The sequence below is a fragment of the Suncus etruscus genome, chromosome 15, assembly GCF_024139225.1.
Source record: "Suncus etruscus isolate mSunEtr1 chromosome 15, mSunEtr1.pri.cur, whole genome shotgun sequence".
Classification (NCBI taxonomy): domain Eukaryota; kingdom Metazoa; phylum Chordata; class Mammalia; order Eulipotyphla; family Soricidae; genus Suncus; species Suncus etruscus.
In genome coordinates, this window is record NC_064862.1 from 17,756,652 (window position 1) to 17,784,290 (window position 27,639).

The 27,639-nt window shown below is 44.8% G+C and overlaps 1 protein-coding gene across 2 annotated transcripts in view; it reads left to right on the top strand.

Moving 5' to 3' along the window:
• The window catches only part of LOC126031048 (sterile alpha motif domain-containing protein 5-like), a 1,042,808-nt gene that overhangs the window by 825,976 nt on the left and 189,193 nt on the right, over positions 1 to 27,639 (top strand). The window contains exon 1 of one of the 2 annotated variants that reach the window (XM_049789318.1): positions 4,198 to 4,548. The exons of the other annotated variant lie outside the window; for it this stretch is intronic. Coding sequence (XP_049645275.1) covers positions 4,402 to 4,548 — 147 coding nt within the window. The 5' untranslated portion in view covers positions 4,198 to 4,401. Of the gene's footprint in view, positions 1 to 4,197; positions 4,549 to 27,639 lie in introns of those variants that run through there. 2 annotated transcript variants of the gene reach the window in all.

A 27,639-nucleotide genomic window follows, 5' to 3' on the forward strand; every position in this document is an offset into this window, starting at 1 on the left:
GTGTGTCCCAAAACCCAAAATAAATAAATAAATAAATAAATAAATAAATAAATAAATAAATAAATAAAAATAAAACTTAATTCTAGGACTGGAGAAACCCTAATTTCATCTCAGGCACTTCCCACCAAGTATGACTACACAGCTGGAAGTAGCCCCTGAGCATTGCCACATGTGATCTCTAAACAAAAAGCAATAGAAAGAGAAATTCACTACCCAAGCTCATAAAAATTCCAATGAGCTAGAGCAGAGCCTGGTGGAAAGAAAAAAGGGAAGAGAAGTCTCCTGGACACTGTCCACATCTCTGTCATAGTGCAGCTATAGTTGCCTCTATGCAGAGCCATATGCAGAGAGAACTTTCACGGTAATGGAGTACTCTGATTTAGATCCAGTTCCAGTGGTGATGCTACCTTAGACTGATCATTTAAGTTCTAGAGAATAATTTCTTCATCTGCACGCTGAAAGATTAGGCCCAAAATCACCCCCTAGACCCTTTTCCATCCTGAGATATATATTCTGTTCTACAAAACTCTTTGTAGGGGCCAGAGAGATAGCACAGTAGGTAGAGCATTTGCATTGCTCATAGCTGACCTGCATTTGATCTTCAGCGTCCCCGATGATCCCCAGAGCCTGCCAGGAGTAACTCCTGAGCACTGTTGGGTGTGACCTAAATAAAACCCAACAATAAATCAATAAAAAGCTCTTTGTTGAAGCAGATAGTACAGCAGGCAGGGCACTTGTCTTGGTCACAGTTGACCTGGGTCAATCCCTAGCACTTATATGGTCCACAAAGGCCACCAGGTGTGACCTCTGAGCATAGAGTCAGGAGTTAGCCCGGAGCACTTCCAGATGTGGCACCAAACCAAAAACATAATAAAACTAAACAAAAGCTCTTTATTATTGGGCTGGAGTTAACACAGTGGGTAGGATATTTGCCTTGTATGCAGCCAACCTGAATTTGATTCTTGGCACCCCACCTGAACCCTTGGGCCCTACCAGACATGATCTCTGAGTCCTGAGCCAGGAGTAAGCTTTGAGCACTGCCAGGAGTCAACCCCCAAAACAAAAGCAAAATTAAAAAAAAATCTCTTTGGTTATAAGAACTCTTGGAATATCATAATAATGATGGTGTTGATGATTATTATTCGGTAGCACTTTTATTTAATTTATTTATTTATTTTTGGTTTTGGGGTCACACCCGATGACGCTCAAGGGCTACTCCTGGCTATGCACTCAGAAATAGCTCCTGGCTTTGGGGCACCATATGGATCACCAGAAATCAATCCCAGGTCTGTCCTGGGTCAGACCCATGCAAGGCAAATGCCCTACTGCTCTGCTATCGCTCTGGTCCCTGTTGCGTAGTATTTTCTTTAAAATCTCCAAGGAGGTCTAGGAAAGAGCTGGCTCAGTAGGATGAAAGGATGCTTTGCAGGCAGGAGGCCTGGGATTCATTCTGGCACTGGATGGACTGCTAGGACTGCTAGGAATGACCTCTGAGCACAAAGCCAAGAGTCCCACTGGATATGGCCTCAAAACAAAGCATACCCGAAATCCCTGAAAAATGTTGTAAATAAGGATTTGATATTAATTACCAAAGAAATGACTTATGTTTAGGACAATTCATCAGATTCTCTTTGAGTAAATAAATGTATTCTGAAGTTCATCAGTAAAGAGGCTCAGTTTCAGGACCAGAGCAATAGTACAGCATATAAGGCATTAGCCTTGAATGTGGTTGACTTAGGCTCAAATCTTGGCACCCATTATGGTCCCCTGAATACCAACAGGAGTGATTTCTGAGTGCAGAGCCAGGAGGGAGTCCTCAGCTCTGCTGAGTGTGGCTCACAAACCAAATAATAAAAAATATATATAAAGGCCACTTCAACCTCCCCAACATGATGCTTAGTTTCATTTATAAACTGACACACAAGACTATCCCATTCCAGAAATAATATGCTTAATATTTCCTATTTATGTTATGGGTGGTAACACAACTACAGGCATCTATATTATTACTTATTTTGTTTCTCTATTCACATATAAAAAGCACCAGGAAAGGGAGTTTTCTGGGAGTAGGGCATATCTGGCAATGCTCAGGGGTTACTCCTGGCTCTGCACTCAGTAATCACACCTGGCCGAACTTAGGGGACTATTTGAGAAAGTGGGGATCAAACCAGGCTGGCCACATACAAGGCAAGCACCTTCCCCACTGTACTGCCCAAAGAGCAGTCTGCCCAAAGAGCTTTGATGTCTGGGTTAGACCGATTTCTCTAAGTGCCAAAATGCCAACTGAGGTTTAATTACAGTGATATGTGTGTGCATGCTCTTCCTAAAAAGCACCTCTCTTGCGCTGACCTTGAAACTTTGGAGGAAGTGGATGGCAATTACTCTGGCTTTACTTTGCCTCCTCCTGGCTAGGGAAACTGCCCAGGATCGGGCATCCAGGTCCTCTAGTGAGTCAGTCATAAAAATTATAATTGAGGGGCTGGAGAGATAGCATGGAGGTAAGGCGTTTGCCTTTCATGCAAGAGGTCATCGGTTCGAATCCCAGCGTCCCATATGGTCCCCCGTGCCTGCCAGGAGCAATTTCTGAGCATGGAGCCAGGAGTAACCCCTGAGCACTGCCGGGAGTGACCCAAAAACCACAAAAAAAAAAAAAACAAAAAAAAAATTATAATTGACATCAGGAGTTGGGGCCCCTAGCCTACACCCCACTGTCCTACTTCTAGAATCCGTGCTCACTCACTTGCTAGAAAGTGTTTATGGAGATCCAGAGAGATAGTGCAGTGGGAAAGGGTCTGCCTTGCTGAAGCCCACCCACGTTTGCCATGTTTGATCCCTGCCACCACATACCACACCCCAAGCACCACTAGGAGCGAACCCTAAGCATGGAGCCAGGAGTAAGCCTTGCGCACTCGCGGGTACGACCCCCCAAAAAAAACAACAACAAAAAAGCAGTTATTTATGTAGAGAACAAGATGCCCCTTAGGTAGAATCCGTATGATTCTTTGAATTTTATCTTCTTGGGGAGGCCATGTCCCAGCAGGGTCATTACCAGCAGAGCTGGGATCATGAAGTGCCAGGAAAGAAACCCCATCTTGTGCCCAGGCCAGCCAGGAGCGCCTGGAGTAGCCAGATAGATGTGATCCCAAAACTAGCAAAACAAACAAAAAACCAACACAACCCCCAACCCACCCACCCCCGAAAATTCAGAGCACATAAAACTTCTCTTTTTTGTTTTTGTTTGCTTGTTTTGTTTTTTGGTCTTTGGGTCACACCTGGCAGCGTTCAGGGGTTACTCCTGGCTTTACGCTAGAAATTGCTACTGGCAGGCTCGGGGAACCATATGGGATGCCGGGATTCGAACCACCGACTCTCTTCATGAAAGGCAAACGCCTCACCTCCATGCTATCTCTCCGGCCCCTAAAACTTCTCTTAATGCGCCCAGCGCCCAGGCACCCAGGTGGCCGCATCAACAATGGCTCAGGCACAATCTTGGCCACTTTGTCCTGTCCCCCAGCCCCCAAATCCCCCCAATCCAGCACCGGGTGGTGGTGGCTGACGAGAGGCCAAAAGCAAGCAGCTTTTTTTGCGAATCCCGGAGAGAAGCGAGGTGTGCGGCTGGATAACACCCACTCGGGGCGCGCTCCTGGGACAGCCAGGACCAGTTTAAAGATTAACTGGATCGCGGGTGGCTGTGACCCACAAACAGTGGCTGTGAGCAGGAATGGCGACTTGTGCAGCCCCAGGAACCGGCGGCGTGGCTGCCCTTTCAAGGGGCGACTTGTTCTCCTATCCAGGGCTCATTTCCATGCACAGCGCCTGACTTGAGAGCACCTTTTGTTGCCCCAACGCTTTCAGTGGCTTGCAGGGGAGGGAGTCCCGGGCAGTTGGAAGAGCTCATTTTGCAGAGAGGGGGTCCGGGGAGGGCCTTGGCTGTTCGCAGAGGCACCACGGTCCCGCCCGCCCTGCCGGCCCTGCCCAGACTTGCCAGGGCGCACAGAGTCGCGTGCCTTGGAGAGTTGGGTTCCGTCCCGGAGAGAAGCGCCTTGGCACCGTGTTTCTGGGCAGTCTGGCGGCCGGCATTCCCTCCCTGGAGCCCGGTGGTAAAGCGCGCTTGGCTTCTTCTCCTGGGATTCCCAAGTCCCCGCAGTCCAGCCGGACCGGGGAAAGTTTGGAGGTTGTCAGTAGCTCCGAGCGCGCGCAGCCCAAAGACACCCAAGGAGAGGAGCTAGAGCTGGCCCAGGGAACCCCTTGGGGTGACTGACGGAAGCCTCCGGGGGATGAGACTTGGGGGTGCGGCTCTCTGACGCGCCCAGCCGGGCGACGACCGGCTCTGGACCCGGCCGTGCGCTCCGGCTCCAGCGGACACCAGGGCGCACGGCCCGCGCTCTCGCGCAACGCGCCATGGAAGAAGACGCCGCCGCGGCTGGCCCGGGGCCCGAAGTGGAGCCCGAACCCGAGCCCGAGCCCGAACCCGAACCCGAGCCCGAGCCCGGAGCTGGCATGTCCGAGGGCTTCTCCAGGCTCTGGACCGACGTAATGGGCATCTTGGTGAGTGAGTAGCCTGCGCGCGGGGAGCTCCGGGATGCACCCCGAGTCGGGCTGCCACACTTCCTAGGGAGTGAGTGGGTTGGTTGTCTTACTTTTTTTTTTTTTTGGCTTTCTTGGACCTTGTTCTTTCTGGGTTTCTAGACTGGCTGTCTAGGATTTCTTTTTCGAACCGTGTCTTAAAAAAATAATGAGCCACACAGCACATCAGAGACAGATATGTAAGACTATCGGGCATGTGGGGTTCAGCCCCTTGCCTCTGGGACACCTGCTGAGAAGTCAGTCTGGATGAAAGGGTTCGAAAAGTCCCTCCCCGGCGTAGATGTGAATTAAACAGGCTTTGGCCGACGGGTCCTTGTCACTGTTGGAGTTGAGAAAACGTTGATGGTTTCTCTCTCCATTGGGTCGTTGTCTGGCTGAGAGGAATAACTAAGGTCCCCTGATATGAACCACCTCCAAAGTCCCTTCCCTCTCTGGGCTCAGTCTTCAGGTTTGTAGGTTTACAGACTGTTTGTTGTTCAGTTGTTTGTTGTTAAGTGTTTTGGACTGGAAAACAATGGGACCGATTCTGTGAAATCTGTGCTGTCATGTGTTTTTGAAAGAGCCACTCACGTTTTCAACCCTCCCCATGGAGTTGGCATTAGTTCGGAAGTTCTGAGTAGAGGATGGAGCTGAGACTTGCTAAGGGCTCCAGTGCCTTGGGGGACTCATTAGATTGGCTTTGATGGAGCCGAAGGTTTGGCAGGTAGATCAGAATCAGATGAATGGCGAAGGCTTATTCTAGGCAGGGATATTTATTTATTTTCGATTTTTGTTTTTGTTTTGTTTGGGAGCCACACATGTTGATGCTCAGGGCTTACTCTTGGCTCTGTGCTCAGGAATCACTCTGGGCAGTGCGCCTGGGACCCTGTGGGATGCCAGAGATTGAACTCAGGTCGACTTGGGGGCAAGGCAAACAAACTCCTTACCCCATATACTATCTTTTGGGCCCCCAGGCAGACATCTTAATCTGCCCATAACATGTCCATTTGTAGCTCCAAGATCTGGAATTGGCACTTGTGAGTTTTGGCACTTTGGAGAGAAGGTTCCAGATACATTGTAGGGGGTTTCACTTTCTCACTGGGAGATGTATTATTTTGAGTGTCTTTTGGGGAAGTAAAGAACAATGGTTGGTTTTTTATTATTGTTTATTTATTTATTTAGTTTGGGGGCCACAACTGGCAATGCACAAGGGTTACTCCTGGCTCTGCACTCAGGAGTCATTACTGGCAATGCTGGGTGTGCGGGTGGGGCAGATGGGATGCTGAGGATTGAACCTAAGTCAGCTGCTTGCAAGACAAACTGCCCTACCCTCTGTGCTATCCCTCTGACCTCTCTTGGTTGTGTTGTTGTTTTGTTTGTTTTGGTTTTGGGGACATACCCACAGGAAAACTCATGGCTCTGTGCTCAGAAGTCACTCCTGACAAATTTGGGGGACCATATGGGATGCCAGGGATCGAACCCGGGTCAGCCATGTGAAAGGCGTCTTGGACTTTGGAGTGAATTAGTTCTGATCACATCCCAGTTCTGGTTAACCCTGGCTAGCTAACAAACAGAAATGACATTAATTTTTTTTTTTCCTGAGCTAATTTGATGTGGTGTAGCTGGGTGTACTTGGTGTGAGATATCTTTGTTTTTCTGCAAATGGTCTTGAGTCTCATCTTTCCAGACTTCCTAGTGGACTTTCTAGTTTTTAAATTTTTAGGTGTTGTTTATTTTAATTACTCCCACGGGCATCAGAATATTTCTTTTTATTCTGCTTCCTCTCCAATTATTGTTTTTATTTATTTATTTTTTTTTTGCTTGTTTGGGGGCCATAAGGGTAGTGCTCAGGGCTTACTCCTATGTCTGCACTCAGGAATTACTTCTGGTGGGGTTTGGGGGACCATATGGAGTGCTGGGGAACAAACCTGGGTTGAACACATGCAAGGTAAATTCCCTATTAGCTGTACTATGGCTGTTCTTCCCCCCTCTTTTTATTTTGTAAAAAATGCTATTAACATATATTTACTTATATAGTCATGAAGTCATAGATATTTAATTAAACCCTCCCATGTTTGATCTTTCTGGGCTCTGAGATGCTTCTGTGAAATTCCAGATTTGAAAGTTGTGCTCTCGGACTGTTTTTCAACTTTGCCCAAGCAGGAAGTTAATGTATCATGTTATTTCTTGCTCAGATCTCACTCTAATTTTCAGTCACTAAAAAAATGGGGTTGCCAACGTCGCATGGCACCCCTCAATGAGGCATGGGCTGAAAACTGAGGGGCTCGTTCAATAACATGGGGACCCTTGGCTTGTTTTGAAGACCGGAGACTTTGCTTTTCCAAACTTCCTTAGTAGATTCCAGTATGGCTCGGGCAGTTGTAGCTTTGAATGTGTTTTGGCCCAGTTGAAAGAAGGGGTGGGGCTCCAGACCTCAAACCTGTTATTCAAAGGGCAGATGCAGGAGAAAGAAAAATATCTATTTTTCTTACAGAGCTGATATTTCAGTGTGAGACTGGAAAGAACTTCAGGATTGCTCCACACAAGTTTTGTTCACTCATCTTTTTTGTTGTTGTTGTTGTTCACTCATCTTTTATTCTGTCTAATATTCCTTGGAATAAGACTAAGATATCAGAAATATTCCTTGGTAAAATCTAGAGGCAGATCTCTTTGTCACATGTCACTGGAAATTACCAGGAGAAAAGGAAGTACATTGATTTCTTTAGCTGTTAGAAAATGGCCAAAGGGGCTGGAGCGATAGCACAATGGTAAGGCTTTTTTTTTTTTTTTTTTTTTTTTTTTTTTGGTTTTTGGGCCACACCCATTTGACGCTCAGGGGTTACTCCTGGCTATGCGCTCAGAAGTCGCTCCTGGCTTGGGGGACCATATGGGACACCGGGGGATCGAACCGCGGTCCGTCCTAGGCTAGTGCTGGCAAGGCAGACACCTTACCTTTAGCGCCACCGCCCGGCCCCCGGTAAGGCTTTTTTTTACCTTTCATACAGTGATCCAGGACGAACCTCAGTTCCATCCCCAGCATCCCATATGGTCCCCCCAAGCCAGGAGCGATTTCTGAGCACATAGTTAGGAGTAACCCCTAAGCATTGAAAAAAAAGTTGATGTCACCACTGAGTGGCCCCAAAACCAACCCCCCCCCCCCCCGAAAAAAAGAAAGAAAGAAAGAAAAAGTGGCCAAAAAGTGTTTATAGGAAATAGCATCTTGGGGCTGGATTAATAATAGTACAGTAGGTAAAGTTCTTGCCTTGCAAGTGGCCCATCGAGGTTAGATCCGTGGTACCCCAGGAGTGATTCCTGAACTCAGAGCCACGAATAACACCTGAGTACTCTGGGTGTGGCCCAAAAACCAAACCAAACCAAACCAAAATAAAACAAAACATAAACAAAAGAAAAAAAGAAATGATATATTTTGGGGAAATATAGCAAGACAAAGAGCCCAGAGAGATAGTACAGAGATTAGATGATGCAGAGATTAAGGCAGTGTTTTTTCAATTTTTTGTGCAAAGACACACTTTTTTCATGGAAAAAGTCACGAGGCACACCACCATTAGAAAATGTTAAAAAAAATTTTAACTCAGGAGCCAGAGAGATAGCATGGAGGTAAGGTGTTTGCCTTGCATGCAGAAGGATCGTGGTTTGAATCCCAGCATCCCACGGAGTCCCCCGAGCCTGCCAGGAGTGATTTTTGAGTATAGAGTCAGGAATAACCCGAGTGCCACCGGGTGTGACCCAAAAACCAAAAAAAAAAAAAAAAAATTAACTCTGTGACTATATTTACTCTATATGAAGTAATTCTCTTGAATAGAAATCAAACACAAAGAAATTATTTTATAATTACTTGATTATGAAATAAGAAAGCATTTTATAACGATTGGTCTATTTGTGAGCCAAAGCCGCATTTACGTGTGAAATTGAAATTTTTCCCATGGCACGCCAGACAATATCTCATGACACACTAGTGTGCCTCGGCACAGGGTTGAAAAATGTTGAATTAAGGCACTACTGGTCTCACAAGTAGCTACTACAGCCAGTGTTCAAATCCCTACAGTTCCAGGTGTGGCCCCTGAGCTTTGCTAGGCATAGTATCCTCCCTTTTTCCCAGAAAAACTCACTGGTCCTTTTCTGACTAGACATGTGAAATGGTTTTGTTACCAATACTGGCAAGTCTGTTTGCCATGCTTTCTACTCTCTGCTTAACTATCTCAGATCCACTTCATAGAAATGTACTTTTGTCTCCTTCTGTTTGGCGGTTCGAGGAATCAAACCCTGGGTCTCACACCTGCAAAAATCTGCACTCTTTCCACCACTGAGCTACATTCCTGTGTCCAGGATTTTAGGAAATGCTATTTGACAGATTCTTTTCAGTACTGAGCTTGAGAGAAATAGAAGTGAGTGAGGAAGGGAAACTCACATCTAGTCTGTACTTTCTAAGTACTTTCATCAAACCTTGAAGTATATTGTATTAAAATACTTCTTTTTAGGAGAACAAATAGTTTCCATTTTCTTTTCCTTTTTTTGTTTTATTTATTTATTTGTTTATTTATTTATTTATTTATTTATTCATTTATTTTTGGGTCACACTGGCAGTGCTCAGGGGTTACTCCTAGCTCTACGCTCAGAAATCGCTCCTGGCAGGCATGGGGGATCATATGGGATGCTGAGATTCCAATCACCATCTTTCTGCATGGAAGGCAAATGCCTTACCTCCATGCTATTTTGCTGGCCCCTGTTTCCATTTTTCTAATGGACTGGGCATTTGTCCACAGTGGATTGTTTCTAACCTAGGGAGGATGTTGCTTGAGAAACATTAACAGTCAATGCAGGATGGTTTCATCTTGAACCTGTACTTTTCTCTTTTAAGAAAAGATGGTTCTTGGGTCTAAGCAATAGCACAGTGGTAAGACGTTTGCCTTGCATGTTGCCAACCTGGGAAGGACCTGGGTTTGATCCCCGACATCCCATATGGTCCCTTGAGCCTGCCAAGAGTAACCACTAAGTGCTGCCGGGTGTGGGCCAAAACCAACCAAACAACAACAAAAAGAAAAGATGGTTCACTTTAGGTATTTCTGTTAAATAGTCCATGCTGAATGGTTAAGTTTTTCTTTTGGGGGGAGGGGGTCAAACCCAGAGATGCTCTGAGCTTACTCCTGGCTCTGCACTTGGAGATGACTCTGGTGGTGTTTGGGAGACAACATCCAGTGCTGGGGATTTAACTTGGGTTGACTGAGCATAGGCAAGCAAGCTTCCTACCCGCTCTGCTATGGCTCCTTTCCCTCTCTGAGTTTACTTTTAAATTGATGCTTTCCTGGACTGGAGAGGTTCATAAGCTCCTAATTTGCATCTAGGAGCCCAGGTTTGTTCCCTGACACCTTAAAGTTCCCCAGCACTATCACAAATGGTCCCTGAGCACTGAGAGTAGTCCCTGAGTATTGGTGTCTATAGCTTAAAAAAATGCAAAGAAGGGGCCGGTGAGGTGGTGCTAGAGGTAAGGTGTCTGCCTTGCAAGCGCTAGCCTAGGAAGGACTGCGGTTCGATCCCCGGGCGATTTCTGAGCACTTAGCCAGGAGTAACCCCTGAGCATCAAACGGGTGTGGCCCCAAAAAACAAAAAACAAAAAAAAAATAAAGCAAAGAAAATAAAACTACCAACTACAAACATGTTTCTAATCATTGTGCTTAAATAAAAATATTAATTAAAATTAAATTAAAAAACTTGGAGGGTGGCTGGAGTGATGGTGCAAGCAGTAGGGCATTTGCCTTGTATGCGCTAACATAGGATAGACTGCAGTTTGATCCCTCGGTGTCCCATAAGATTCCCGGAGCCAGGAGCAATTTCTGAGTGCATAGCCAGGAGTCACCCCTGAGCATCACTGGGTGTGGCCCCAAAACCAAAACAAAAAAACCCAAAAAAACTGGGAGGGGGAGAAGATAGATGGATGGAGAAACTATAAAGATAGTTGAGGATGCAAAACTAAAAGCAACAAAAACATTGATTCACTGAGTACAGTTCAGGATCTACTGGTTGCTTTTTTGTAACTGGTAACAATATATTTATTTATAGAAATCTAGTCTAATTTATGACATAAAATGTTGAGGCCTACTAGAATGATGTATATTAATAACTGAATATGTAAATAGTGTGGGATTAAGAGAAATTTTGTTTACAAAATATTCTGTGGCTTGTGAGTGCCTGGAGGATAGGGTTGCTAGTATTTTATTACTAGTATTTTTAATCTCCATTGCCAGGGACTTATTTGGTCCCAAGAATATGGTTTCACTAAATTATAAACAACAACAAAATGGTACTTCTCCAAAGTAGGAACCACACAGTTCTGTAAACTCTCATGTAGCACTATAAAGGGCACATTTATGAAGACATGAATACATTAATAGCATTCTGAAGCTTCCATTTAGGCCGTTTTATCATCATGCAAAGGAAATTCCTGCCACTTCTAACTGGTTACGGTAATGTCACATGTTTGTAACCCCCAATAAATTAAACCATAGCCTTCTTGTGAAATCCCTTCTGTTTTCAAACTCATTGAGAGCAGGGGGAGCAGGCTGGGTTTTCAAAGCACATCACCTTTCTCACCAACATGCTTAACTTTCTGCCCCGAAGTGCAAAGTCCAAATGAGTGGCACTTTACTTTTATTTTGAGGCCATGTTCCAGACACACATTCCTTTTTTACTTTATTTTTACATTTTGGTGTGTGGGGCGGGCAGTTGTTTTTAAGTGTGGACATGGCTGAAAGATAATTAGATCTAGGAAGATCATTTGCTCAGCGCTGATTGATCATTCTTTTGGTGGGACATTGTGATCCTTTCGCAGTGTTTCCTTCAGGACTTCAGTGCCTCTTAAGACCAGACTCAGTCTTTAAAAACTAAAGTGGGAAGGGAAAGGATAGGAGTTGGCAAGGGCTCATTGTTTGCCAGATCCTGCAAAATGCACCTCCCCCAGACCGAAATTTCCTCAGTTCCTTGCTCTGTTCCTCCCGCCTTCTACACCCACTTCCCAGCTTTACTTGGAAAATGTCCTTTGTGTAGCTAGAGGGTGACTCTGACTTCAGTCTTCCTCTTGTGGCTTGCAAGCAAGTTACAGAAAGATTCTAAGTGGTGGCCTTGGGCCCACTAAACTGTTGATTGGGTTGATCTAATCTAGATATTGACTGTTATCTTGATTATTTTCAAAGACCCTCCTTGGCTTTGTATTTTAAGGGAAAGTGTGGAGGAGGGGGGACGTGGTGGCCTTTCTAAGGGAAAGTGCTCTGAGCCTCCTTTGCATATGTACATATTGAGAGGTGGTCCTTAGAGTCTCAGGGTTTCATTTTCTGTTCTTTTTTTTTTTTTTTTTTTTTTTTTTGTTTTTTTTGGGTCACACCCGGCAGTGCTCAGGGGTTATTCCTGGCTCCAGGCTCAGAAATTGCTCCTGGCAGGCACGGGGGACCATATGGGACGCCGGGATTCGAACCGATGACCTCCTGCATGAAAGGCAAACGCCTTACCTCCATGCTATCTCTCCGGCCCCTTCTGTTCTTTCTTTTTGTCTTTTGTTTTATTTTGTTTTGTTTTAGGGCCACACTGGTGGTGCTGAGGGGTTACTCCTGCCTTTGCACTCAGGGATCACTCCTGGTAGCTTGGGATCATTCCATTTTAGGTGATGTTGGTCTAGCCCGGGTTGGCCATGTGCAAGGCAAGCGTCCTCCCCAGCTCCTGAATTTTCATTTTTATTTGAATTTGAGAGCCAATTTTTGATCTTGGAATGCGGAACTCAGCTTTATTCTTTTTTTATTTCGTTGTTGTTTGGGGGGGGGTTCTGGTTGTAGATTCATGGAGGTTGTATGTGGCAGAGTTCTCATTGGGAGTGCAGTGGGGTAGGGGGGGGATGGTGGAGAGACGGGATGGGGGCCAAAACTCAGGGTCTTCCCAAAAGATGAAGTCTCTGGTGGCAGAAGGAGGTGCTGTCATTCAGTCTCCTGTCAAGATACCTCAGTGGTGAAGTGGTCTCTAATGCACCCCTTATCTCTGGCTTGTATCCTGCCATATTTGCCTCCCTTTTTATTCACACCTCAGATTTTCACTTCTTACCCCCACTTCTGCTGCTAGATAACAGCAGCTACATAGAGATCAGATTTTCACTTCTTACCCCCACTTCTGCTGCTAGATAACAGCAGCTACATAGAGAGGGAGAGGAGACTTCTCTTGTGCCTTTACATGCACCATCCATGGTCACCTGTTTGAGCTTGAGCATGAATATACTTGTCTACGTTGCGGTTTTGCACACGTTGAGATTTTGAGCATGAGTTTTCTGGAATAAAAAAAAAAAGAAAGAAAGAAAAAAAGAAACAAAATAACAAAGCGACCTTTAATTGCTTTCTATTATATATCTATACCTACTATTTCTATCATTTGCTCTTCCTTTGTGAGAACAAGGGTTTTTGCATGTGTGATGGTGGTATGCCCATCTCCCATGGCTCACTTCTGTGTGTGTTACTGAAATAAAAAAAGGACTTGCAGAGTTTGTGTGTGTGTTCACGATCCCTCTGCCTGGGGTAGTGCTGGAGATCAAACATCAAGCCTTTCACATCCTGAGATGTGAGGGGAACACACCTGACAGTGCTTCTGGCTTACCCTGGGCTTTGTGCTCAGGCAGGGATCATTCCTAGCAGTGTGCAGGGGACTGTATGGGGTACTAGAATTCAAACTCCAGTCAGTTGTATGTATGGAAGGCAAGCACCTTAATCCATGTACTGCTGTTGTGGTTCCTCATTGGGGGGGGGGGCCGTGGTACCTGGTGATGCTTGGGAGCTACTTGTAGTTTAGTGCTGGGTAAAGAGTTGTCCCTGGCGGTGCTCAGGGATCAAACTCAGATATCCTACATGCAGAGCATAGCCTGTTAAACTGTCTCTCCCGCTCAGTTTTTGTCTTTTTTAATTGTTTTACTGTTGTGCTGTTGAATTCAATCCCCAAGGTTTCACACTAGACCACTCAGCCACCTTCCTGCTCATTCTTTCATACGCTTATTGAGGGACTGACTGACTGCCAATCATTATGCTTAAGTTACTGAGCTAAAGTTCTCCTGACACTTTTTCTTTTTTTTTTTTTTTGGTTTTTGGGCCACACCTGGCGGTGCTCAGGGGTTACTCCTGGCTGTCTGCTCAGAAATAGCTCCTGGCAGGCACGGGGGACCATATGGGACACCGGGATTCGAACCAACCACCTTAGGTCCTGAATCGGCTGCTTGCAAGGCAAACACCGCTGTGCTATCTCTCCGGGCCCCTCCTGACACTTTTTCAAAAGGAAGAAGAAAACTCTGGTCTTGTTTCACCCAAAAGTCACGGGAGAAGGGCATGCTGGTGGAAGATGGGGTTGCCACAGGAGACCAAATCCCAAAAATGTCCTTGCATTTGGGCCTTGATAGTGAGTTTGAGTTCCCAGAGACCTTCCCCGCTAAGGTGTAGGCCACACCCAGCAGTGCTCAGGACTTACTCCTGGCTCTGCACTTAGGTATCACTCTGGGAGGGTTCTGGGGAAACTGTGGAATGCTTGAAACCAAAGCTAGGTTTTTGCCACAAGCACCTGTTGTTCTATTTATTGTTATACTGTTTATTGATATAGTCACTCATTGATTTTGTTTCTTATTATTTCTGGTTTTGGATCACATCTGGTGGTGTTCAGAGTTTATTCCTGACTCTGCTGAGGAGTGACCTGTGACAGTACTCTGGGGGCTATATGAAACCAATACATTTTAGCTTTTACTCTCTCTCTGTCATCCTCTCTCCATGGAGTTTCAAATAGGAGAGGTGGGTGGATCTAGGGAAGAGAAGGTCAGGTTATAGAACTGAGAGCCCTGGGCAGGCATCAGGTCTCTAGGCTAATGTTAGGGTCTGTAGTAAAAGGAAGAAACCACACAACTGGAATAAAGTTTAATACTTTTTTTTTGTTTTGTTTTTTGTTTTTTGTTTTTTGAGTTACACCCAGCATTGCTCAGGACTTACTCCTGGCTCTATGCTCAGAAATCGTTCCTGGCAGGCCCGGCGGACGTTATGGGATACTGGGATTCAAACCGATGACCTTCAAACCAATGACCTTCTGCATGAAAGGCAGAAGGCCTTACTTCCATGCTATCTCTCCGGCCCCAAAGTTTAATACTTTTATCAGTCTGCAACAAGACCCCTACACTGGCCATCCGAGGCCATGAGCCCCGCCCAATGTCATGAGGAAGATTATATAGGGAGGTTCCAGCTTTCTGATGATCCTTAAAATGATTGGCTATTGTCTAGGAGTACCTTCCTACTGCTCCCTTGTCCTTCCCTGATAGGCTACCTGGTCTTGCCAAGGAGCTTGGGGTTGTGTTGATGGAAATAGGCTTGTGAAGACCTAGTAAGTGGTTTATACCCTGTGGTTCTTACAAAATAGCGTCTCTTCCTGCCCAGAACCTTGAGAAGAAGCCTGCCATGTGGCCTTTACAAAATGGCATCCCTCCTTGTTCAAAATTCCGGTCCCAACACTAAGAGTGTGGGAATCATTCCCTGCGGCCCCAGAGACAACCCAGCACAGGGTTCTCCTGTGACCTCATCACTGCTCTGTTTTAGGAAAAGAGCTATCTAGGGGTGCTGATGGGTGGCAGGGTGGTAGCACGGGGGATCAAACCCAGCAAGGCACAGTCTGAGTTCTTTCAGCCAGCCTCACCCATCCCAGTCTAGCAAGTTTCTTTTGCAGGCAATGAGTTTGGAATGAAGCTGCATTACAAGTGACCTGGGAAGAGGAGAGCACTTCCTTGTTGGGTTTCCTTGAGTTTGTTTGCTTAGTTTTGTGGTCATGCTGAGGGATGCTCAGGGCTTACTGCTGGCTCTTTGCTCTTTGATGATGAAAAAAAAAATCTCTGTCATCTGTTTTGTTAGATTCTTTTTTTTTGTTTGTTTTGTTTTGGGGTCATACCTACCGGTGCTCAGAGGTTACTTTTGGCTCTGAGCTCCTTCAGGGAATCATGGGATGCCGGGATTCGAACCATTGTCTGTCCTAGATTGGCTGCGTTCAAGGCAAGCTGTGCTATTGCTCTGGCCCCTCTTTTCTTTTTCCCCTCTTCTTTTTTCCCTCTTCTCTTTCTCTCCCTCCCTCCCTCCCTTTCGTTCTCTCTCTCTCTCTCCTTCCCTCCCTCCCTCCTACTCTCTCCCTCCCTCCCTCCTCCCCCCTCTCCTCTAATTCTTCCTCTTCCCCTCCCTCCTTTCCTTCACATTAATCTGAGTTTAGGAGCCACCCCAGACTGCCTATTCAGCAATCATTCTCAGCAGTGCTAGGGGACCATGTGGTGCTGGATATTGAACCTGAATCCCTTACATGCAAACCATTTGCCACTTGAGCTATCTCTATTCAGTATATTTTGCAGGGGAAGCACAACTGGTTCAGAGCTCAGTTCTGATGGGGCTCAGGGCACCCTGTTTGGTGCTCAGAATCGAACCAGGGTTGGTTGGCCACATGCAAGGCAAGTGTCCTATCTGCTGTACCATCACTCTGGACTCTTCATCACACTTAATTTGGAGGTCAAATGTATTTTTGTGGCTACATAGGTTTGGTCTTTTTTCAAATGGTATGCCTATTTATTTATTAATTTACTTCTGGTAATAAGACCCGAAAATGGGGAGATGTTCTTCATGAAGCTTGTTCAAAGCCAGCTGTCTGGTGTCCCCGTTCTTTAGTTCCATAATGTTGCAGCATTCATTCTTTATGAGGCGAGGTGTCTCCTCCAGATAACCTCTTTGCTGGTATCTTTTCTTGTTTGTCAGCCTGGGAGCCCAGATGACTCTTCCTAGATGCTGTATACCCAGGCATATGGTGTCTGAGACCCAAGACAAAAGCTTCATAATGGATCATTTTTCCTCTCTGTAATCAGTCATTTTTCTTTACTCCAGGAATCTCCCCCTCTCCCCTGTCTTTTCCTTTTCCACAAGGACTGCTGAAAACACAAGCAAGTTGGTGGTATTTTGAATTGGTGTTTCTTACCCTGTGATGCACATTGTGCCCATGGGGGAATTTTATTGCTCTCCTGGGGAGACTTTGCTTGTTTTGCTTTGGTTTGGTACTTGGGCCACACCCGGCAGCACTCAGTGTTTACTCCTGGCTCTGCACTAAGAAATTACTCCTGGCGGGCTCAGGGACCACATGGGATGCCAGGACTCAAACCCCGGGTCTGTCCTGCATCAGCTGCATGCAAGGCAAATGCCCTACCGCTGTACTATCTCTCTGGCCCCCATCCCCTGGGGAGACTTTGGATACAGATTTCCTTCAGCTGATTTGAATGCTCGTTCAGTTGGCCTTGAGCAAGAGGGAATTAGCATCTCTGAGCTTGTGGTCTCTTCTCTCCTACCTAAACTGCAGATAGAGTAAAGTTAGAAGTGACTTACCATCATAATTTTCTCTAAAGTTGCCATTAAGAAGTCAAATAAGAAAGCTGTCATGTTTTCTTAGCCTTAGAGACTTTAAAAATTTATCCTAGGTGGTTTTTGTTATCTTGAATTTGTTCTCCTAAAACTTGCCTTTGGCCAGATCCTCCCTTACTGGAAATAAAAGTACTCTTTTGGATCTTGGTGAAAATAGTGTTTCACTTAATTTGTAGTACCAAAAAGTGAACCCAGGGCATTACATATCCAAGTCAGGTGCTACCTTTGATCCATATCTCTGCTACATGGAGGCAAAAAAGAGGATTTTATGCCTTTGCATGGTGTCCAGATTTACATGGTTTCATTTTTTTTGGTATAAGAGCATAAGATCTCTTAGAAACTTGACTTGTGGGGCCAAGAGATAGTACAGTGGAACGAGTTGCATGTTTGTATGCAGAAGACCCAGGTTTGCTCTGGTACAATGGCTCAGTGGTAGAATACTTGGGCTCGAACCTCAGCATTGAAAAATATTGTATTATAAATATTAAATAATTTATACATTTATATATTTTATATATTAATGTATATATTTATATTTTTCATATATTTATATATACTTTGACTTATTAGAAACATGTAACACACATGTTAAGTGACACATTATTTGATTTAATTTTATTTATTGATTTTGGTTTTGGACCCATACCCAGTAGTGCTCAGTGACAATTCCTGACTCTGCTAAGGAGTGACCCCTTTGGCAGTGCTCAGTTTGATGTGTCTGGAATTTGAACTAGGGACACTCCCATACAAAACAAATGCTTTACACCCCTATATTATCTTTCAACCTGATTTTGTTGTTGTTGTTGTTTGGGGGCCACACTCAGCACTGTTCATAACTTTCTCCTGGCTCTGTACTCAGGAATCACTCCTGGAAGGCTCAGAGAACTATATGGGGTGCTGGAGTTCAAACCTGGGTCGACCGTGTGCAAGGCAAGCATTCTATATGCTATACTGTGTCTCTGGCCCCGATTCTATGTTTTGACTGCTGATCCATCTGAAGCATCCAACCTATTTTTAATCACATTAATTTTGTGTGGAACCTTTTTCAGGATTTTCTTTTCTTTTTTTTTTTTTTCTTTTTCTTTTTTTTCCAGGATTTCATTGACTCCTGGTTTTTGATTTCTGTGGTCTCCAGACAAGAAACATTACCACCCACAGATACTTTTCAGTGTGATTCTGGTAGGAAATGGACACCTTAAGGGTTTACTTGGTAAAATTCCTAAAGATAATCAGAAGGAGAAAATTTGAAATCGTTGACACAGTCAAGATCCCACATATTCTGGGACTGGAGAGACAGTAGAGCAAGGATGGCGCTTGCCTTACAAAGGGCTGGCCTAGCGTCGATTCCTGACACCCCATATGATCCATCCCTGAACATAGAGCCAGGAGTAAACCCTGCCCCCCAAAAAGAGCCATGCTATGTTGGAAGGATAAAATGCTTCATTTGAGAAAAACATATTTGATTGTGAAGTGTTTTGGGAGAGACTTTCCAGGAAAGCTTGAAGATGGAGCTGACCATGCTGGACATTACTGCCTCCCTCAGCATATTCACTGACCTTCACAACTTGTGGTATCTGGGAAGATTTGACTTCCTGAAAGCTCCTGGTAACTCTGATGCGAGGTCCTGTTTGTGATTGGCCTTTGATTGGAGTGTTATGAAATGGAAGCTTGTTGTGACCATTAGGTGAACATTAGCGTTAATAGGTGCCAAGTGATTCATAGGTGATGAGACATGAAAGAGGGTTAAATCCGGGTGATGTAACTCAGCATTAGCCAAGACCAACGTGTGTTTCGACAGCAGGCAGTGTCCCAGAGCACTATCAAAGAACTTACCCCGAACCCTCTATCAAAGAACTTAACCACCAGCTTGTCACATCACTGTTGGGCCCTGCATTCCAGCCCTACATTCCCCACAGCTGTGAGGGATGCCTTCCACCAGGCATGGCTGCCATAGAAACCAGGAGCGCAGCAGAGCTAAGAGAATGGGATGAGCTCCCCAGCCCTTTGCGCTAGGAAGGCTGCTCCCCTTGACTAGTAATGTTCATTTATGGGAAATATTTACACTTGCATAATTCCTTGCCCTTCCTGCCCTTCTGAGTGTTTTTAGTCCTGGATGGATGGATGGATGGATGGATGGATGGATGGATGGAATGCTCTGTCTCCTTTCTCTGTCAAGAGTTGTTGATAAACAACTTACTTTGCCTATATGCTTTCATTGCATTGACCCTGCCTTCCCCTTCCCCATCTCCTCTTTTCCTCTCTCTACCTTCCTTTCTTCCCTTACCTCCTCTCCTCCCTCCATTCCTTCCCCCTCTCTCCTCCCCTCCTCTTCTATTCTCCCCTCATTCCTTCCCCTCCTGTTTCTTCTTCCCTCCCTCCCTCCCTCCTTCTTTCCTTCTTTTCCTCCCTCCCTCCCTCACTGTCTTTTTTCCTTCCTTTCTCCCTCCTTCCTCCCTTCATTCCTTCTTCCTTGAGTTTTTTTTTTATATTTTTTGGATCATACTTGGCAGTGCTTAAGAGCTACCTTCCCAGCTTGATGCTTGTGAGTATCTCCGAGGCCTGCTAGGGACATGTGGTGCCAAGGAATGGAACCTAGGTCTCCTGTGTGCAAAGCATGAATCAGCCTACAGAGCTATTTCTCCAGCCTCATTGCCTTTATTCTAGTACCCATTATTCTACTACTATTAATAATTTTTTCCTGTGGAATAGCTGAAGGCCCTTATGAGTGAGTGAATCTCTTTGCAGGCAAGGCTCCAAGTAGGTCATCTACCCTCCCAAGGTAGAAGAGAAGTACGTACCTCCCAAGGGTACTGATAGTCTTGGAACATAATTTGGGGGTAAAACTCTTAAGTGACATGCAATGAAATGCTCTGTTTTTCATCTGGCCGCCTGGTTTCTGGGGTCTTGGATACAGTATGGGTTTAGGGTCACTGTGGTAAACACTGTAGTCCTTGGAGGTCCACTGCTTCCAGAAAATGAAGTAAATCCAGGTCACTGTGTGTCATCAACCTGCCATGAGCTTGTCTAGAACAGCACAAAATCAGGTCCCATGATTTCCAGTTCTTCTATTGTATAGAACAGGAAGGGTCACTTCCACAAGGCTGGGAAAGCAAAACTACCCCATTTTTTCTTTACTTTTTTTTTTTTTATTTGTTTTTTGGGCCACACCCGGTGACGCTCAGAAATTGCTCCTGGCTTGGGGGACCATATGGGATGCTGGAGATTGAACCCAAGTCAGTCCTGAGTCAGCTGCATGCAAGACAAATGCCCTACCGCTGTACTGTCACTCTGGCCCCAAAACTACCCCATTTTTGCCTACAGCATTTCAAATAGCAAAGCTGGTGTTTTTTTTTAAAAGTTATATTAGCTTGGTTTTATTTATTTATTCTGGCTTTGGGGTGAATATCTGGCAGGAGCTAGGGTTTGTTCCTGCCATTCTCAGGAGTGGTGACCACTAGGCAGGATTGGAAATAGGGTCACAGCTGACACAGCCACATATATGGTATGTGCCTTTACTTCCTGAATCTCTGTTCAGCCTAGGGTTTTGTTGTTTTTTATTATTTGTTTGTGGGATTTGGGGCTACACCTAGCACCATTTAGGCATTACTCCTGACTCTGCATTTGAAAATCACTCCTGGCAGGCTTAGTGGATCATATAGGATGCCGAGGACCTAACCTGGGTTTGCCGCATGCAAGACAAATACTCTACCCATTGTGCTATTACTGCTGCGTGTGTGTGTGTGTGTGTGTGTGTGTGTGTGTGTGTGTGTGTTTTGGACCATGTCTGGTGATGCTCAGGACTTACACATTCAGAATCACTCTGGCAGTGCTTGGGGGGTAGATATGGGGTACCAGGGATTGAATCTGGGTTCAGTTTACAGGCTTAGCAAGCAATAGATACCACCTGCTGTTCTATCTGGTCTCCAGTCTAGGTTGATATAAAGAAAATAAAGTAAAAGTTGAAGATGTGAATCAGGAACCTAATGCATGATGCCTTTTTGTATGTGAGGTCCCTGGGTTTGATCTCTAATGTCTGCATCACGCACACACATGCACGCACACACACGTCTTTTTAAGGTATAAGAATCATTGACTTGCAGACAAGTCTGAGAATGTTCAGTTTCATAAAGAAAAAAAAATCCAGGGCAAGAGTTCCTTAAGGGCATTAGATTCCAGATTCCAGAAGGTTCCAGAATATTAGCCAAAGACCAAGTGAACAAGCCAAAGCAAGATTGGTTTGAACCCTAAATTTGCTACTCAGGTCAAGATAAGTAAGCATGGAATTATGCAACGTAGTCTGGCAGTCTCCAGAGACAAGGTTCCGAAAGTTGTTTTGGTTGTGAAATGACTTAGCGAAATGACTAGGATGGAGGGGGGGCACTAGGTGGGGGGGCACTGTCTTCTGTTGTCCCAGGAAACTCCAAATCAAAACAGGCTTTATTCGTGCTGAGAATCATGTCCTGAGGTCGCAGCCACATCTCTGCTGTGACTGCCTCTCACTGTTGTATAACTGGGGTGATAGCCAAGCTCGGAAATGGTTTTTACAGCTGAGGGCGCTCACATTTTTGTCCTTGAATTTAAGTCAATCCTCCCTGCACCATTAGCAACTCACTGGCTCTCTGGCTTCCGGTTTTCTTCTTTCCTTGATGGAACCGACACATAATCGGACATGAGAGCATAAAAGAATATCAGAGTGTATTGTGGCCATAGAGGAAGGGAATAGGAGTTGGGAATAGAATCTTTTTTCTTTTCCATAAACCCAAAGAAACTGAGAAATGGATTCTTGCCCTGCTCTGCATTCTGCCCTCCTCTGATGCTCTGAGCTCTGTGGGTAGCACAGAATATTCTAGAATCCGCTACTCAACCATTGCAATCATTTCCTTCCCCAGAGAGACTGGAGGTTATATTTTTGTACAGTAGTTGGAACCTTCTTTGAAAGGTGACCGCCAAAAGAATTGTTTGAAAAGCTCTTTGTGATGATGTTCTGAGGCAGAAAGATTGGATGACCTCATACCAAAATTTTATCTTCATTTTTCTTGTTTTGTTTTTTTGGGTCACACCGGACAGTGCTCAGGGGTTATTCTTGGCTCTATGCTCAGAAATTGCTCCTGGCAGGCTCCAGGGACCATATGGGATGATGGGATTCGAACCACCGTCCTTCTGGTTACCTCCATGTTATCTCTCCAGCCCCTTATTTTCATTTTTTTAAGCAATGTAGTTTACAAAACTGGTATTGGTGTGGTTTCATACGCACACATATCCCAGCACTACACCCTCCACCAGAGTAGAGTCTCCCTGCAATATCATTCCAGTGTGTTCCCCCACCTTCCTTCCCCCTATTCTCTGCTATGGTCAACTTCCTTTTAGAAAGTTTTTATTTCTGTTCCTTTGGGGGTATTTGCTATTTCCCTATCTTATTTCTTTTTATCCCACATATCCTTTGTCTGTTCCTCTCTTTCTGACTAATTTCTCTCTGCATGATATTTTTCAGCTCCACCTCTGTGGTAGCAATTTTCATGGTTTCATCTTTTCTTACAGCTGAGTAGTATTCCATGGTGTAGACATACCATAGTTTCTTCATTCAGTCATCTATTCTTGGACACTTGGGTTGTTTCCAGATTTTGCCTGTTGTGAATAGTTCCTGAAACAAACATAGGAGTGCAAAAGTCTTTTCTGAATAGTTTTTGGGCCTTTGGGATACATGCCAAGACGTGGAATTGCTGGGTTATATAAAAGTTCAGTTGTTTGGTTTTTGAGAAGTATCTATATTGTTTTCCAAGAAGTCTAGAACATTAAATATTTCTTTTTTTTTACATTAAATATTTCTACTAAAAGTGAATGACATTCCCTTTCCTCCACATCCATGCAATACGTGTTGTTTCTGTTCTTTTTGATGTGTACCAGTCTCTGTGGTGTGACATGATATATGTCATTGTTGTTTTGCTTTGCATTTCTCTGATAAGTGATGCAGAGCACTTTTTTCATGTGCCTTTCTGTCATCTGATGTCTTCTTGAGAAAACATCTGTTTCTCCCCTCCATATTTTGATAAAATTGTTTGTTTTATTTATTTTTGTAATATTTTACCAGTGTTTTTTCCCTTTGTTTATTTATTTTGAGGCTACACCCAGGGACACTCGGGTTACTCCTGGCAAGCTCTGGGGACCATATGGGATCCTGGGGATCAAACCAGGATCTGTCCCTGGTCAGCTGGCTGTGTGCAAGGAAAACACCCTACAGCTGTGCTATTTATTGCTCTGGCTCCTCTTTAAGTTTAAACTCTTTTGGGGGGTTGGAGGGGCCCCTGGCTCTGCTCTCAGAAATTGCTCCTGCCCCTCTATCAGTGTTTTATATATCTTAGATATTAACCTTTTTCTGATGAGTGGAGGGACTCATTACAAAAATTAAAAGAATAATATGTCATTAACCAACATTTGAGGATCATGTACTACATCAAACAACGTACGAAGCCCTTACCATGCATGAGCACACATCATTGTCCACTCATCTTGGGAGATGGTATTAGGGGTTGTGTGACCCTGCAAAGAGAATATGTATTCAACTGTAAATTCAATTTCCACTGTCTCACAATGAGTAACCACCTTATTTGGAAATAAAATATTTTTTATTTGTTTGGTCACACCCAACAGCTCTCAGGGGTTACTCCTGGCTCTGCGCTCAGAAATCCCCGGCAGGCTTGGCAGACCATATGGGATGCCGGTGATCAAACCTGGATTGGCTGCTTGCAAGGCAAATGCCCTACTGCTGTGCTATATCCCCCGCCCCTGGAAATAAAATCTTTTGAGGTTGTTAGTATGGATCTTAGTTTATTTTCCTTTTTTCTTTTTTGGTGAGGCAGATGGGCTTTGGGCTATTTCAGGGTTTATTATTCCTGGTTCTGTGCTCAGGGACTCACTCCTGGAGGGGCATGGGTGGTTTTGAGGGATTGGTTTTATCCACTGTATTTTCTCTCTGGCCTAGGATCATTATTTTTTTGTTTTTGTTTTTTTGGGGGTTTTTTTTTGGGGGGGGGGCCACACTCGGTAACACTCAAGGGTTACTCCTGGCTATGCGCCGAGAAATCGCTCCTGGCTTGGGGGGACCATATGGGACACCGGGTATTGAACCATGGTCCATCCTAGGCTAGTGCTTGCAATGCTAAGGCTCCGACTCCACTCTCCCAGGATCTTTATCTATTAAGAGGAAATGTATCACAGCCATATGCAGAGGAAAGCTATGAAGTGACATTGTGGGACTGGGGTGAGATGGAGTCTGTGTTTAGGCAGTGGAGCTAGGTGGCCCCTAAGGAATATAGAAGGTGATATCTATAGATTCATGTCATCTGCATAACACTTGGTTTCCCCTGTGATTTTTCTATCCTCCATTCTCCCCAGCTGGGCAGAGGACCAGGAATTATAGCATCTACAATTTATTTATTTTTTGGGGGGCACACCACTCAGGGGTTACTCCTGGCACTATGCTCAGAAATCGCTCCTGGAAGGCTCGGGGAACCATATGGGATGCCGGGAATCGAACCACCGACCTTCTGCACGCAAGGCAAAGCCTTACCTCTATGCTATCTCTCCGGCCCCAGTATCTACAATTTAAGTGCTAGGGTGCTAGAGCCATAGAATAGGACGCAAAGTGCTTTGCCTTGCACATGACTAGCATGTGCTGCAAGTGAGGTTCCATTTCTGGTACTTTGTGTGGTTTCTCGAGCACTATTAGGGGTCATTCCTGAGCATAGAGCTAGAAATAATTCCAGAACACTGTTAGGTGTTTGGCCAAAAATACCCATTCACCCACCACCTCGTAAGAATAGTGCTAGGGAACAGTAGATTCTCTGAATTTCAAGGGTGACCTCCACTTGTTTCCTCCAGTATGACTCTCCCTCACCTCTTGTTCTCAGAAGCAGTGGAGAATGTGGGGAATTATTCCTTCCTGGGTTACTGGGTTAAAGAGGACAGGGATGAGAATGGAAAATAGGTTTAAGTGCTTTGCATTTCATCCCCTGTGGATACTTTTATTGGACGTTTAAATGATTCTCTCGTGGGACATTTAATTTAAAAGGTTCAGTTCCCCTTGAATATACTTCGATTTCCACCAGTCATTCAGAATGCATAATTTCAGCTAAAGGCCTGTATCATCTTTCAAAGGGGAATGGTGAGGGGCTGCTGTGATAGAACAGTGGGTACAACCTTTTGCTTAGCACATGACCAACTCGGATTGCTCCCGATATCCCATATGGTCCCCCGAGCCCTATCAGGAGTGATTCCTGAATGCAGAGCCAGGAGAAACTCCTGAGCACCACTAGATGTGCCCTCCCTCCACAAAACAGCCAAATATAGGTAAAAATATGTATGTGAATGGTGAGAAAAAATTGGAACTTTCTAGAATACATGCACACCTTCCAGTTGGTAAAGTCCTGCAGGAGATTACCAGTGATTCTTTTTTTTAAAGGGGGGGGTCACACCCGGCAGTGCTCAGGGGTTACTCCTGGCTCAAAAATCATCCATGGCAGGCTCAGGGGACCATATGGGACGCTGAGATTCAAATCGCTGTCTGTCCTGGATCAGCTGTCTGCAAGGCAAACTCCCTCCCGCTGTGCTATCTCTCCAGCCCCTGATTCCTTCTTCTAACTTTGGTCTTGTGATTTAAGCCTAAACCTTTCTCATTTCCCTTTGGAGATTATTACTCTGCTCAGTACACATCCTATGAAGAAATTCCTGATTTTCAAAGGAAAGTTGTCAAGTTGAGAAGGAGCAGGAAGAGGAGTCCTGAAAAAGGCCCTGTATTTTCAGTGATGGCCTTCATTCCTATCCTCCTTTGGGACACAGATTTCGTCAGGAATCCCCCAAGAGGCTACAGAGCATCGGCACCCAAGTTTGCTCCTTCAGAAAAATGTTGATCCTGGCCAGTTGGAATCCAGCTCTGCAAAGGGCAGAGAAGGGGTGGAGGAGACACATGACTAGGGTGTGGGAAGCTAAAATGCAAAAGTCTAAGTGTCCTGAGCGTATTTAGGGTTTATGATTCAGTTTTCAAGGAGGATGTAAGATTATAAATGGCTACAGTGAGGACAGGAAATGACTCAAGGCCCAAGGGAAGCTCTTGTGAGGTCCAGGTGAGAGAATGTTCTGGCTGGTGGCGCTGTCCCAGGGCTTGGAGGAAGTCAGGCTGAGGGTGTCAGAATCCCTCCCCAGAGTCCCCCTGTTGGAACCAGTGAACAGCCACAGTGAAACAGGAAACTAGAAGTGCAGGGTTTTGATATTGCAAAATTAAGAATGTCCCCCCCATAAGCAAAATCCTTTTCTATGTTTTACTCTGTCCCATTGTGACCAGGCCAGTTTCTAGATGTCACACTTCCCTGTTCTATGACACATAGTTGGCACATGGGCATGGCATCACCACTATTTCTCTTCTGCCTCTTACCCAATCCTCTATTCCTGGCATTCATTGCCGGAATTTAGAAGGTGCCATTATCCTGGATGAACTCATCCTGTCTTTTTTTTTAAATAGTTACCTTTTTTGGTTAGTTTATTTATTGATTTATTTTTGTTTGCTTTTGTTTGTTTGTTTGTTTGATCATAACTGGTGGCACTCAGGGTTTACTCCTGGCTTTAGGCTAAAAAATTGCTCCTGGTAGGCTCGGGGGACCATATGGGATGCCAGGATTCGAACCACCATCCTTCTGCATGAAAGGCAAACGCCTTACCTCCATGCTATCTCTCTGGTCCTAGTTGCTTTATTTTTTTTAAATATCTTTATTTAAGCACCATGATTACAGACATGCTTGTAGTTGGGTTTAGTTATAAAAAAAAGAACACCCCTCTTCACCAGAGCAACATTCCCATCACCAATGCCCCATCTCCCTCTTCCCCCACCTTAGTTACTTTATTTGAACACTGTGGTTACAAAATTGTTCATGATTGAATTCCCCATCAATGCCCCCAGTTTCCCTCCAAATCTCCCCACTGTGGTTTGCTCTATTGTTAATGAAGATATTTGTATCTTGCATGTCACTTTATCCCCTTTTAGCACCCTTTTTTTTGGTCCAGAATGATCAGTTCCAATTATCGTTGTCATAGTGGTCCTTTGTCTACCCTAACTACACTGCTCCACTGTTGTGGCAAGCTTCCTACCATGGATTGGTCTTTCTGGTCCTCATTCCTATTATTTAGGGATGTGATTACCATATTATCTTTTCTTATATCCCACAAATGAGCGGGATTATTCTATGTCTATCCCTCTTCCTCTGACTCATTTCACTCAGCATAACAATCTCCTATCCATTCATGTATAAGCAAATTTTCTGATTTCATTTTTTCTAACAGCTGCATAGTATTTCATTGTGTAGATATATGGCACTTTCTTTAGCCATTCATCTGTTCTTGGACATTTGGGTTATTTTCTAATTCTGACTAATATAAATAGTTGTGTAATAAACAGGAATGCAGAGTGTTTTTTGGAAATTTAAAAAAAAAAAAAAGATTGTTGGGCCAGGGCCGGAGTGGTTGCGCAAGCAGTAAGGCATTTATCTGCCTTGCCTATGCTAACCTAGGACAGGCCACTTCTCGATTTCCCAGTATTCCATATGGTCCCCCAAGCCAGGAGCGATTTCTG